The 15,231-nt window shown below is 36.4% G+C and overlaps 1 protein-coding gene across 2 annotated transcripts in view; it reads left to right on the forward strand.

The window, feature by feature from the left end:
* LOC149843050 (uncharacterized) overlaps positions 1 to 15,231 on the forward strand; it is a 48,173-nt gene that overhangs the window by 16,192 nt on the left and 16,750 nt on the right. For both annotated transcript variants that reach the window (XM_090001678.1, XM_090001679.1), the window contains exon 6: positions 9,330 to 9,406. In XM_090001678.1, the coding sequence (XP_089857804.1) occupies positions 9,330 to 9,406 (77 nt within the window). The remainder of the gene's footprint in view (positions 1 to 9,329; positions 9,407 to 15,231) is intronic.

Genomic DNA, 15,231 nt, shown 5'->3' on the forward strand with positions numbered 1-15,231 from the left:
TCCGGGTAAACCAGGCCTTTTGACACCCCAAGTTGAGTCAGATTTGGTCAATGTGCCCTGATCCTATGAGTTTCAACTAGGCGGTTTGAACCCTTTAGTGTGTGTGTGTATATATATATATATATATATATATATATATATATAGGAAAAAGAAAACCTACCCACTAAAAAACATGCCAACCCTACCCACCAGAAAATTTTTGATGTTTTTTTTTTCAAAATTCTGACCGTACAGCTGTGTTCAGCATGATTGATTTACTAGAAATCAACACTTGGATCATGAATGTTGGATAGAAAAAATGGTATTTGGAGCTTCAAAAATTTATAAAAATTGTACATTGTTGATTTTTGAAACTTATAAAAACCTATCCATGCATCTGAATCAAATGCTCCAAGAACTGATTCCTATAAAAACAAGCATATAGATCACATCTTTACGGTCGGAATTTCGGAAACAACATAAAAAATTCAATAAAAAGTGTGGTGGGTAGGTTTGACATGCTTTTTAGTGGGTAGGTTTGAGTTGCTTGCAGGATTTCATCCTATATATGAGTACCATACCAACTTCACTCGGATTAGAGGACGGAGGCAACTAAATGAAACATTGATCTAGGAGCTTGTCCAAGAGTTCGTCTGCCTGGCAAGAATCAGGCCAGCTATATCAGATCAGCAAAGCAGGATTCCGAGTTGTCATGACTAAGTGAAACACTGATTGTTGTAGTAAAGGAAACTGGGGCCCTGCAGGAGGGGGTGGATGAGTGCGAGACTCCTTTTGCTCCTCAGCCTACGGGGTATTAGCAGTTGTTTCTAGCTGTTATCCCCCTCCCAAGGGTAGGTTCTTACGCGTTACTCACCTGTCCGCCACTGGAAACACCACTTCCGATCCGACTTGCCGCACCACGGGGCCTCTCTCTTTTCCCCTTTTCTTGGGTCAAATGGGGACGACCTGACGCTACACAGCGCGCGCCTCATGCTGAGGTGTGCTTTGCCCTGAGGCGTACCCCTCATAGCGTACGAGGCGTACGCTTTGTGACATTAACGCTATTTTCATCCGCCTCAAGGCACAAGGCCTTTTGCGCCTTGAGGCATGCTTTTAATAACACTGCTCTAGTGAAAAAATGTAATATTTTCATTTTTTTAAGTTTTTGTGCACATCTGACCCTCCAGATGTGACCTACATATTGAGTTTAGTAGAAAAGATCGGATTATTAGTAGTCATCTGACTCATCCCTATTCTTTTGTTAAAGAGGAAGGGAGAGGGCATGTGAAAGCCTAATTGCCTAACCAAACATCATTTAAGTTGTCAAGGCTATTTAGATAGCTCCAGTTGAACTAAGGTCTGGTGAGTTGACCTGACCTAACATTGACATTGGCCACAACAGACCTTGCTGGGGTCTATCCTGAGCCAACCATTTACTATGTTGACCTCCCCTTGATCCTCATTCTAAACCATTGTCTTGAAAAGCATTATGGCGTCTGTAACTGCATTTCACCTATGAATTGATGCATAAGTCTCAAAGGATAAATAACAGCTAAAAGAGAAAATGAGTAATTTATAAAACCAATATCAATCAGCACTATAGTGTAATAATCTGAATTATGTAACAAATAAAATATTAATCATTCAACTAATAAGTAATAACAAATAACAAATAACAAAATCACTAATGTTAATCCAATATAAACAAATAAGTTCTATAAAATATCAATAATTAGAGATACTAAACAAAATAGTTCACACTTAAGAGTGCCACTAAGTTTCACAAGTTTAAAGTCGGGAGTCATGGACTCTTCATCACCATAAGTGAAGAAATAAAAATGAAGAAACCAAACCCAATGAACAATTCCCTGTGGCCTTACACTCTATATTCGGCTCTATTAGGCTGATCTTGTGTCTCATTGTTGTCAATCTCCAATCCATCAATGGTGTCATCAGCTGATTTATTTGTATAAATTGGTTCTCCATTGTTTCCCTTATCTGTCATGTTAACCACTTGCTTTCCTTTTTCTTAAACAACAGAATGTGTCAAATTATCTAATAAAAACAAATACAAATAGATTGTATGTATAACATGATAAAAAGTGATAAATTTACCTCAAACATTTGAAGATGATGCATTATTGCTTTTACACACTTTAAACCATGATGTGGTATAAATCCTTTAATAGATATTAATCATATCTGATTAATATGCATACTTTGATATGAGGAGAAAACTTATCTCAGGCGGCACTGCCCACATGTACATGTGCACATCTGTCCAAATAATTTTACAAGGAGTAATCAAGATTTCTATTAAAAAGCACCTAGTATTGTGTTTTTCCTTGAAGTGTCCGTGAAGTCATGCACTTAGTGAAAAAACAGCAGTATGAAAGGCTTCAAACTAATGATCCTTCCTTAACCCACTAGCATGAAGTAGAGTAATTGATCTGAAAATTTTAAAGGTAGAGAGAACCTCATGTGTTTCAAAAGGAAGATCTATGTATATACATAATCATCAATCAAAGTGACATCACTGACTTGATATATCAAATTAGAAATAGAAGGACAAGGGTCACCATGCATCAGAATGCATAGTGTGTAAAATGAAAGAGGCCTTTCAGTCAAAGATCAAACAATGACTCATTGAAACAATGACCTAAATGAGTATGCCATAATTGATTCAACTCACTACAAAAACATCCTTCTTAAGAACATCGGACATGGATTGATGTGCCTTCCGGAAACTCCTGATTGGTGCGAGGGTACTTCTTCACTTCAACAAAAGAGCGCGAGAAAAAAGGTGAGTCAGATCTATCATCAAAGCATATTGGTTTCTTCATCTTTTAGCAAACACCTGATTTGTGCGAGGGTTGTTCACAACAACAGAACTAAAACAAAAAGTAAGTCAGAACTATCAGCAGGCTGGGAAGCAGAAATCAAATTATGTTTTATTTGAGGGACATAGAATTTATTTGCTAAATTGATAATTGTAGTTGCCAGAGTGGGAATAGAAAATGGAAGCAGAATCTTGAAGTAGTCATTTCAAATCTTTAGAAGAGTCAGGAAAGCGGGAAGTGAGTAGGAAGCATTATGGGGAAATCATTTAGAAAGCAATACGTGAAATCATGTGAAATACTGATAAACTGGAGGTAAGAAGAAACCTTTGAAGAAGTGAAGATTACAGTCAATAACTATATCATTCTATTAGAAAATCTTTATATCACTTAAGGGGATAACATACAATTACATATTCAATAAAAGTATGAAATATTCAAAAAATAACATCTTAATAAGCTTACTTTGGGCACTAAAAGTTAACATAATAAATAGTTTGTGTAGTAATTTATGTGTACTTTATGACCTATGTCACATGAGTGCGGGTGCGGGTGTCGCAAAATAAATAAACAAATAATATATATATATATATATATATATATATATATATATGTGGGGGATCCGCGGGTCCTGCTGCGCGGTCAGCGGACGGGGGTTCAGGGGGGGGGGGCGCCCCTGGCGGGGGGTTATAGGGGGGCAACGCTCCCCCCAAGATTTTTTTTTTAAATTCCGCAGCCCATTTCATAGGGAAATTTAAAAAAAAAAATCCAAAAAATGAACCAAAATGACCCTGGGTGCGTTGACCGCACCGGATGCCGCACCTGCATCGCGTCGTGTCGACGCGGGTGAGGCACCTGTCTGGCCGAATCCCTGTGACATAGTTTATGACATTACAAATCTGGGAAGCTTCAAATAAGCCTAACAACATAAGTTAGCTAATATATGATACTTTTGAACAATAAAATAATTAATAAATATGCTAAGAGTAGAAGTTTTATATACTCATACGTGTAAAATGATATCATGTAAAAAAATATGGCCAATTTAAAGTAAAAAAACTCATCGATTCTTTCATCTAAAAGACAAAATTATGAAGCAATAAAAAAATATGTTCATATTGCAAGGAAATGAGTTCCTCCGAATATGTTCACTAAATCACCAAAAGTGGACACTCAAGAGAGTTCCACAAAAATATCACAATGAACACACAAAGAACCACAAATAGGTTCACTTACAAATACCCACAAAGGAGTACAAGAACAAAAAGATAAAAACAAATGTTTTTATTGATCTCAACACATGCAAGAAGCATTACAAATGGTGGGGTTTGCCCCCATATTTATACACAAGGAAAGAGGCCCAAGAGAGAGTCGTTGGGGGTCCAACAACTCTAAATGGAGCTGTTGAACCTCCAACGACTCTCAATATTAACTAGTCAACAAGTGTTGACTAGTCCTATCCCAACAAAAAATAAAAAACTAATCCTAACTAGACTAACCCTAGTTAGTAACTTAGTTATATATTTATATATCTATATATACATATATGTATATTTACATTTTTAACACTCTCCCTCAAACTTATGGTTGGATAACTGAAAGTTTGTCCAAGAGAAAGTGAAATCTAGAAGTAGTGAGAGGTTTGGTGAAGATCAATAGTGATGTGTAAGAATTCCTCTCGTACATTGTGACAATCCATCTCAATGTGTTTGGTGCGTTCGTGGAAGGTCCAATTGCTGGCAACGTAGATAAAACTTTTGTTGTCACAACGTAGTCGTGATGCTCCTTTACTCTTAACACCCATGTCAGCCAACAATCTCCTTAACCAGACCACTTAAATAGTGGTTGTAGCCATGACTCTGTGTTCTGCTTCAGTTGATGAGAGAGAAACTTTCCGCTGCTTCTTGTACCTTTAAGAAATCAACGATTCACGTAAAAATACACAAAAACCATACCTCTCCAGTCAGCATCAGTATAAGCAATTAAATCTAAGGATGAAAAAGAAGACAAGAAAAGTCTTTGAAAAATAGAAGTTTTAATATATCTAATAATACGCAAAACTGTTCTCATATGAACAATGGTATGAGCATGCTAAAATTGGCTTGTTGTGTGAACTGTATGCGCAATGCCAGGTCTCGTAATTGAGAGATATGACAATGCCCCGACAAGTTGCTTGTAAGGTGTTGGATTTTCGAGTGGTTTTCCATCATCAATTTTTATTTTGATATTGGCAACCTCAGGAGTGTCGACCTTCTTATCATCTGAGATACCAGTCCTGTCAACAATATCTAAGTCCAACTTAGATTGAGTCAACAAATAACCTCTAGAAGAACAAGCAACTTCTATACCAAAAAAATTTAAAAAAAACCTAAATCAGTCATTTTGAAATGTGTTTTGAGAAACCTTTTAATATGTTTAACTCCCTGTTATCATTGCCAGTGATAATCATATCGTCCACGTAAAGGAGAAGGATAATAATACCCGCATAAAAAGTCTTCACAAACAAAGCTGTGTCAGTCAGACACTATTGAAATCCAATATCAAGCATAACTTGACTAAACCTGTCATACCAAGCCTTTGATGATTGTTTAAGACCATACATGACCTTGTCTAAGCAAAGAGCTTTTCCTTTAGGGATAACTATGCTAGGCAGTGTTTTCATATAAACTTTTTCAGCTAAGCTTCCATTGATAAACACATTTTTAACATTTATTTGATATATAAGTTATTTTTTCACAGAGGCAAGATGTACTAAGGTTTTAACTGTGGTCATTCTAGCAACTGGAGCAAAGGTTTTCTCATAGTCTATTCCATATTCATGAGAATATCCCTTGGCAACTAATCTAAATTTGTACCTTTTAAGAATTCCATCACTCTTGGTTTTAACTTTATACACCCATAAAAAACCTATAAGCTTCTTTCCTGGGGGAATGTTTTGAATAGTCCAAGTATTCACTTTTTCTAAGGCATCTAATTCCACTCTAAAAAAATTCATGTAGTACAAGCCTCTTTCTCTATGACCTTCCCCAATCAGCTTCCTTGACTGACGATCCTGCACTCGACAACCACAAGAGGAGAAGAAAACATTACATCCATGGTCAGATAGTTGAAAAACAGATAAAAGATTTAAATTTAGTTTATGAATATATCTAATTTTTGGAATACAAAATCCTTTTGAGTTTTAAGAACTGTTTTCAAAATTTCTTATTCTTTTTTATCTCAAGAGATGTTCCATCGGCGGTGAAAACAAATGATTAATGGTGGCCAACTGATAAAAAAAGAACTCGGACTCTGCAAAAGAAGCCTTCAATTGAAGTACCATCACACTTAGTTCCTTGAAGAGTTGACTTCAGATGCATAAGTCAAGAGTTGGAGATTTGAGCACACATCTTATTAGAGATGATTCCATAGCTCAACTGTTGTATAATCTGAAGGGGCCTGTAATAGTAGTTTTTAGACAAGGTAGACATGATGTATTACATGCAACGAGATGCTAATCACCTGTACATCATGCCACATACTTTGGATTTTCAGATAATGATTGCTTGACTATCTCTTTTTCATCTTGTTCAGTTTGCACTAGGTACTCCAGCGGGCGAGGATCATGCCCATTAATGTGTTTCATCAAGTTATGGCCTTGGATAAATGGGACAATTTGTATTTTCCAAATTAGGAAATTGTTTGAATCAAACTTTGACTAATTGAGTCAAGAAGGAAGAATTAAAAGAGCAAGAAAACTGAGGGGAATTGCTTGAAGTTGCCATATTAAATAGGGTACTAAAAGCTGTCCTATATGTCTCAGATTTTTTTAAAGGAAAAGTTAGAAAATAAAAGAGATACGAAATAGAGAAAATGTTCAATGCAGATAAATAAAGATGAAGAATTAGGGGTAGGTAATAACAAAATTGAAGGAATTGGCTGCCAGAAAGCAGTTTTAGATGTTCTACAAGCAATTCAATATATGACATCAATGGTAGAGTTGTTGACCTCACCTGTTTTTTTGTTATGGTGTAGAACGCAGTGATCTAAGATGAAAGATCTGCGTCTAAAGATTGAAAAACAAGGAGAAAAGAAGGTAAAGGAAGAGGAAAAGAAAAAGGGTTGATTGAAAAACATGGTTGGAGGAGGACCAAGAAGAATGGAGAGAATGAATACCTTTTTTTTAAGGGAGTAATGGTTTCTTTTCATGAGACTTGCACCGAATCTTCTCTTTGCCTTGTTGAAGAACATGGCTTTGACACCATGTAAATAATAAGAAAAAAAAAGATGAAGAATTGGGGAAGATAGATTTGCAGCCAAAGTTCAAAACCCTTTCTTGTGTGCTAGGACAATATACATTACACTACATTATACAAATTACAAAAATAACCTTAATCAGTTGTGTAACCACGTATAATATAAATTGACTTCAACACTCACACTATAACAGTGTCATATCTAGGCATGTCTTCCACTATGTATCCTCCATGACCTACCAAATATGGATCTTGGATCTAGACCATGGTTGCCAGTTGAGGAAGCGGGAGCGGGAAGCGATACGGGAAGCGGGAAACGGGAAGCGAGGCACTTTCAAAAATTTAGGAAGCGGGGAAGCGTGGGACCACTTAGGACCGATTCGGGAAGTGTCTCGGAAGCGACCTAGGAAGCGTCTCGGAAGCGAGGGGGAAGCGAAAAAAATAAAATTAAAAAAATAAAAAATACAAAAAATTGAAAAAAAAAAACAGGGGAAGCGAGGGGGAAGCGTGGTGGAAGCGTGGGGAAACCGTGGGGGAAGCGTGACGGGAAGCGCACTTCCCATTAAAGGGAAGCGCGTCCCCCATTAAAGGGAAACACGTCCCCCATTAAAGGGAAGCGCGCTTCCCAAAAAAGGGGGACGCTTCCCCCCACGCTTCGGAAGCGCGACGTTTCGCGCTTCCAAAGCGCGCTTCGGGGAAGCGCGCTTCCCCTTTTAGCTAGGCGCTTCTGGTAACTCTGATCTAGACCCCATCCAGGATCCACTTCATCCTTTAACAAACATATATTACTCGGCAAAGTCACAAATTGGCTCAGCTGAGTCATGGCTGAGTCAACTTCTCATTTGACAGAGTCTTGCGCAAAAGCTGGGTCATTCACTAGGTTGACCAACTAACAGGCTGATGCGTGCCGAGACTATTGAGTCATGGGATTGACTCCGTGAGATCTTATACACTTCAGAAGAAAGACTTTCTTACACCCTCTTAAACTTCTAACTGCAGTTGGACACCATTTCTTTTTCTAGCTAAAATGGTCCCTGAATCTAAAAATCTTGCCCTTGGTCACCTGCTAACTGCACATTTTATGTTCCCTACAAGTTTCATTCTTTATTGAGATTTGAAAGTTTCGCTGCATGCTCTTGTACCACATCTACTGGTTACTATTTCTAATAATGAAAAATTGAAAAAGAAAAAAGAGAAAGAAAGTTGGGCAGTAGCTGCTTCAGTGGGGGAGAGGGAAAGGAAGTGGGGCAGCATTTGTTGTTAGGGAGGGGGAGGTATCTACTGCTTGATGAGAGTGAAATGCAAAGCTAAGCAACAAGCCGTGGAGACTGCTACCCTAATGATGATCCATCAACAAGGCAAAGCCAATAGAGGTTAGAAAAAAAGTGTGCCCATTTTCAAGCCAGGAGTAAAACAAAAGATGGGAGCCTAAAGCACATGCAGGGATGGCCATAATTGGATGAGAGAGAGAGAGAGAGAGAGAGAGAGAGAGAGAGAGAGAGAGAGAGAGAGAGATCTTATGGGTGAGGTGTGTACACCTCAAGGCAGTAGGGGCTTACCTTCAGGTGTGGTATGCCTTTTGAGCTCAAGGCCCATTTTTAATAATGTTTAAACAAACATTTGTTATAACATATTGAGGACCTGGTTTGCTCACTTTGATGGGTTAGCTGCTCCTTAGTGGCTATTGTTCATTGTGAGAAATCAATGCACATATTTGAAAAATTGACCTTATTGTAGTCTGTTAAAGTTCAAGCATTAACTACCTATCATTTTTTTATTATTCTGTTCAAAATTTGTGTTCTTTTAATTTTTATATTTTGGTTGAATTTCTGCAATCAAAACAACTGTCTGGACTCTGTTCTTCATAATTCATTATCTGCTTTCACTACAAAAAAGATGTCATTTATTATCTGTTCCATAGTAGCTCTTGTTCCTGATATGAAATGGTGTGGCTATTTGGTGGGTTTTCTTTGATAGGAAGATATTTGATCTTGTAACTTCGCTTTGATCATTTTCTCGTGTTCCCACTCTTTATTTCTCAATCTTCATTGGACTTGTGGTGTCAAATGCCGAGATATATTTTCCGTAATTTTCTAGTAGACTGATTTGCTATTTTGTATTGTAACCTTCCATTTTATGGAATGTTTTTTTATCTCTAATCACAATAATGTTTGCTTTATTACTTTGGCAGTTTATCCTTTTCAATATTTAGACTGTATCTTGGAACACTTAATGGAGGATGATGACTAAGTGCATTTATTGTTTTTGTCTTTCTAGATTTTCGAAAAAGAATGGAGGGAGCTGGTCATGATGAACAGTTGAAGTTATTGCGGGGATTCTTTTTTTGGCTGCTGGTAATAATTATACTTTTAGTGATTTACATGGGGAAAGTTCTTGTCTGTTTATCAACATGTCATCATTGTATACATTGTTTATATTTTTTTCTTTTTTACAAATTGTTGGGTTTTTCATTTCTGGCAGCAAATAAGTGTTGAACTAAGTTACATAGGTGCGGGTGCGGATGCAGCACTTTAAAAAAATTTGGGTGCGGGGAGGGTGTATATATATATATATATATATGAGGAATGTTACAATGCACAACCATTTGTACATTGTAATATCATGCACAAATAATATTGGATGTAGCATGCCTCAAAAATGTTTTTTACTTAACTTTTTAGTTGTTTTTTTTGTAATTTCTATGCTTCATTGATTAATGTTTAAAAGCCAATGACCAATGTGCCATTCTTAAAACAGGAGACGTGTCCTTACATTTTCTTTTCTCTTCCGCTGGTTGCATTTGCATATCCTGGCTACTCCCATCAGAAAACTCCCCGAAAATCTGATTTCCAGCTAGGGCCATTCACACACACTCTCTTGCTCTCAAGAGAGTGCCATGCAAGATCCAATGCCATGGAAATCCCACCTCCTATGACTGAAATATTATTCCACTTAGATGTGCACTAAAAACTATTTATACATCTCCTAAAATCGCTCCTTTTAGATGGAATTTTGTTTTGAATAAATCTTGACAGGGAAACTATTCATATAACAGATGAGTTCTTTTTTTTCAATACTATCACAGTATTCATCTTATAGCTCAATCTTGCTCCTTTCGGACCTCATCCAAATTGCTTTTCCCTCATGTCTCACGATATATATATATATATATATATATATATATATATATATATATATATATATATATATATATATATATATATATATATATAGAGAGAGAGAGAGAGAGAGAGAGAGAGAGAGAGAGAGAGAGAGACTTTTATTAAGAACAGACAAAATTCCATCAAAGTCTCAACAAAATGACTGATTCTGCACAAATTTGCATCCTGCGCACTTCAACCATGAAAGCTGCACAAAATCTGGGTTCTTGTGGTTGCTATTTTTGTTCTACAACTTCCAAAATGGAACCCTGATGTAAAGGCATGTCTCTTCAAAAACTCTAGTCGCGTCTCCTTTGGAGAGAGAACCCTCAAATGTCAAACCTAACAATTCCAAACATCAGTAGCAAGACAGGAGTTTTTACATCTAGAAAAGCAAGAGGGAAGCCTCTATGACAGAGAGAGAGGTGAATAGCCCTCGCCGAGAATCTCACCGGATGCGAATTTTCAGCAAAAGTTTACTGGGTAATAGTCGCCACTTTAGCCATTCATGGAAGGGTATGCGTGGTTATCAAAATGGGTTGGTTGGTCACTATCTTTTAAGAATTAAATAACAAAGCACTGAAAATGACCAAAAAACCAACCCCAAAATTACAAATTTTTTTTAAAGGGCATATTTTGTCATGAAAACATTTGTGCATGATATTACAATGCACAAATGGTTGTGCATTGTAACCTGTGTTGTTAAAAATGCACCTCAAGGCACAAAAAATGCACCTTGCCTCAAGGTGAGGCCCCTTGTGCCTTGATGCGCATGTAAAAAGCGCAAAGCCCTTGAGGCGTATGCCTCAAGGTGTGAGGTACACCCATTTTTTTAAATGGTCAAATGGGGTCAAAGCCCTCATTTGACCAATTTTTTGGGGCAAATAAGGAGGCCTTTGCCTCTATTTGACCAATTTTTGGGGGCAAATAGGGAGGCCCCCGACCCTTTTTTTCTATCTCTCGTCTTTCCCTGCTCTCTTGTCTCTCCTTGCTCTCTACTCTCTCGTCTCTCCCTGCTCGCTCGTCTCTCACTGTCTCTCATCTCTCACTCTCCTTCTCTCTCTCTCTCTGCCGACAAGAAGAAGAAGAAGAAGAAGAAGAAGAAGAAGAAGAAGAAGAAGAAGAAGAAGAAGAAGAGAGGTACACAATTATTTTTCCTTTTTTCCTCTTTTTATCTATTCCTCTTCATTTTCTTCTTCTCTTTTTTCCCCATTTTCTTTCTCCTTTCCTTTTCTTTTCTTTTTCTTTCTTCTTTTTTCCATTTTCAGTTATGCTGCCAATCCTGTTATGTTGTATAGTTTTTTTCAATCCTATTAATCTTGTTATGCAGTGTAGTTAATCTTGCGAATCCTGTTTTTCCTGTTTTTTTGTTATGTTGCATATTTTGCTATCAATCCTGTTATGCTGTGTAGTTTTTGTCACAGCTATATAATCTGTTTCTAAGTTATATAATTAGTTTCTCAATTATATAATCAGTTTCTCAATTATATATGCTATATATTTAATTAATTATATAAATCTGTGTATTTGTGTGGAAAACAGATATACATACACGTTAGGACATTATATTTTGTTGTTAATCTTATTATGATGTGTAGTTTTTTTCAAAGCTATATAATTTGTTTCGAAGTTATATAATTAGTTTATCAATTATATAATCAGTTTCTCCGTTGTATAATCAGTTTCTTAGTTACTTTTACATGTTGATCTCATATTTTTTAGTATTTATTTGAGATTTTCTATTTCTTATTGGTTATTGCTTGATCGATAAGGCATTTTATTTATTTATTTATATTTTTAGATATTTTGTATAGTTTTTTAATCAGTTTTTTTAATCTTGCTATGCAGTGTAAATTTTTTTCACAACTATATAATATGTATCTAAGTTATATAATTAGTTTCTCTGTTGTATAATCAGTTGTTCAGTTACTTTTTAATCTCATATTTTTTAGTATTTATTTGAGATTTTCTATTTCTTATTTATTGTTGCTTCATCAATAAAGCACTTATTTATTTATTTGTATTTTTACATATTTTTTATAGTTTTTTTAAGTTAATTTTTTTTTGAAGCTTACGCCTTACGCCTCTCCTCAGTTTTTGGTGGAGCGCCTCGCTATGCCTCCATGCTTTTCACAATATTGATTGTAACACTTATATATATAATAGTTACAAATATCGGTATCGGTTATATCTCGACGAGGTATAATATCGGGATATTATCGGTTTTCAATAAATCTCAGGATTTAAAAAATAAAATGGAAAAAATAAAAATAAAAAGAAATAAATGTAAAGTCCCCTTCCCTCTTCCTTCATCTTTTTTTTCTTCCCTTTTTTTTTTCTTCGTTCTTTCCTTTTTTTTCCTTTTCCTCGTCTTCCTTCCCTCCTCTTTCTTCTTTCCTTTCTCTTTTTTTTTTCTTCCTTCCCTTTTTTTTTTTCTTCCTTCCATTCCTTGTTCTTCCTCCCTTCCTTCCTCTTCTTTCTTTTCCTATTATGGTTTTGGTTGGGTTGCAGCAGTGATAATATCGTGATCTATTTAAGTTGCCGATATTTTGAAAATATTGTAATATTTGCCGTTAATATCGGTTGTTCAATTTCTAGCGTTAATATCACGATATTTTCAAAATATTAGTGATATATATATATATATACATGTTTATTTTGAAGGAAGAAGAAAAAAACGAGGAAAAAGAAGAAAGGAGGAGGCAGTGGAGGGAGGAGGAAGAAGAAAGAGAGGAGGAGGCGGAGAAGGAAGAAGACAAAAGGAGAAGGAAGAAGAAAGAAGAAAGAGTGGAGGAAATAAAAAAACAATAACAAAAACTCGTCTGACATATATTACAACTTGAAATTATTGAAATACCCTTGATCGGTATTTCAGTTTATATACACAAGCTAAACTATATATATATATATATACATATATGTATATAGATATACATATATATGTAATGAAGTATGCAGAAGAATTCAAGAATGCCAATGCATTCACTATGTCCAACACCGGACAAAAGAAACAAGCATAAGAGAGGAAATCCACTAAGGGATATACGAAAGGCCTTACAACAAGGCTACACATAAAATAAATACCCCTTTTATTGGAGACGAGCTCTCTAAGAAGCAATACAAGATACAAGGGGGTTCCCCCTATTTATAAGCCAAGGGAGACTAAAGGGGGCTCCTAATAGAGTCGTTGGGAGCCCCCAACGGTCACAATTGTGACCGTTGGGGGCCCCAACGACTCCATTGTGGGGCCCCTTTAGTATCCCAAATAAAAGTTCTAAAAAAAATAAAAAACAGAAAAATAAAAAGAAACAAAACAAGTACCCCTATCGGGTACTTGTGAAAAGACTATAATATCTACATCTATATATATAGATGTATTATTACATATGTTTTAACACCCCCCTCAAACTTTACGGGGAGATGATCGAAAGTTTGCCAAGAAGAAACAAGAAGCGAGGAGCAGGAAGTGCTTTGGTAAAGAAATCTGCAAGCTGATATTCTGAAGTGACGTATGACAATGTAACTGTCCCAAGAAGATATCCATGAAAGGTGTGGTTGCTGGCAATATAGATCGCACTTTTGTTGTCGCAATAAAGCTTCGAAGCACCGGAAATTTTGACTCCCATATCTTGAAGAAGACTTCGAAGCCACATAAGTTCCATTGTAGTAGTTGCCATGGCCCTGTACTCGGCTTCAGTGGAAGACAATGAGACTTTCTGTTGTTTCTTGCATCTCCAAGCAATTAGCGAGTCTCCTAAAAAAACGCAAAAGCCAGTAGTTGAGACTCGATCATTTAGGTTTCCTCCCCGGTCAACGTCAGTATAAGCAAGTAAATTTAAGGAAGAAAGTGTGGATAGGAAAATCCCTTTAGTTAAAGTATTTTTTATGTAGTGAATGATCCGAAACACAACACTCATATGCACAGTTGTAGGGGCATGCTGAAATTGGCTTGCAGAGTGCACAACATGAGCGATATCAGGCCTGGTGATAGTCAAATAGGGAGCCAACGAGTTGCCTGTAAGGCGTAGGATCATCCAGCAGAACTCCATCCTCCAGTCGTAGTTTAGCATTGATAACCTCGGGAGTCTTCACCTTTTTGTCATCTGAAATCCTAGATTGGGAACAAATGTCTGCAACAAGCTTCATTTGAGACAAAATATACTCTCGAGGAGAGTACACTACTTCTATACCAAGAAAGTACATGATAAAACCCAAATCAGACATATCAAAATTATGTTTTAACATATTTTTAACATTAAGAATACCACTTTCATCATTGCCAGTGATGATCTTATCATCAACATAAAGCAGAAGGATGATGATATTATTACCTGCACATTTAACAAAAAGATCAGTGTCAGTATAACATGAACGAAATCCCAATTGTAACATGATAGCACTAAATCTATCATACCAAGCCTTAGGAGCTTGTTTAAGGCTATATAAAGCTTTTAATAATCGAAGAGTTTGACCTTGGTTAACACTAATTCCCGGCGGCGGGTCCATATATACTTCTTCATTCAATTGACCATTAAGAAAGACATTTTTAACATCTAATTGAAAGATAGGCCATTTCTTAGATGATGCTACAACAATTAGAGTTCTAACACTTGTCATGCGAGCCACGGGGGCAAAAGTCTCCTCATAATCAATGCCATATTCTTGTGAGTATCCCTTAGCAACTAATCTAGCTTTATAATGTTCTAGGGAACCATCACTTTTTGTTTTGACTTTGTAAACCCACCGACATCCTATAGCTTTTTTATTTGGAGAAAGTTGAACTATTTCCCAAGTTTTAGCCTTATTTAAAGCATCTAGTTCAACTTTCATTGCTTCAACCCAATGAAGAATATTTTTTGCTTGATTATAATGGGAAGGTTCATAGTAAGAATGCAAGGCTATTAGATAAACTCTATAGTTAGGTGAGAGAGTTTCATAAGAGACAAACCTATTAGGTGGAATTGATTCTCTAGAAGATCGCCTAAGGGAGGTTTCTTCTAGGGGTTCATTAAGCTGCA

The sequence above is a fragment of the Nuphar pumila genome, chromosome 3, assembly GCF_984573655.1.
Source record: "Nuphar pumila chromosome 3, dmNupPumi1.hap1.1, whole genome shotgun sequence".
NCBI classification, from domain to species: domain Eukaryota; kingdom Viridiplantae; phylum Streptophyta; class Magnoliopsida; order Nymphaeales; family Nymphaeaceae; genus Nuphar; species Nuphar pumila.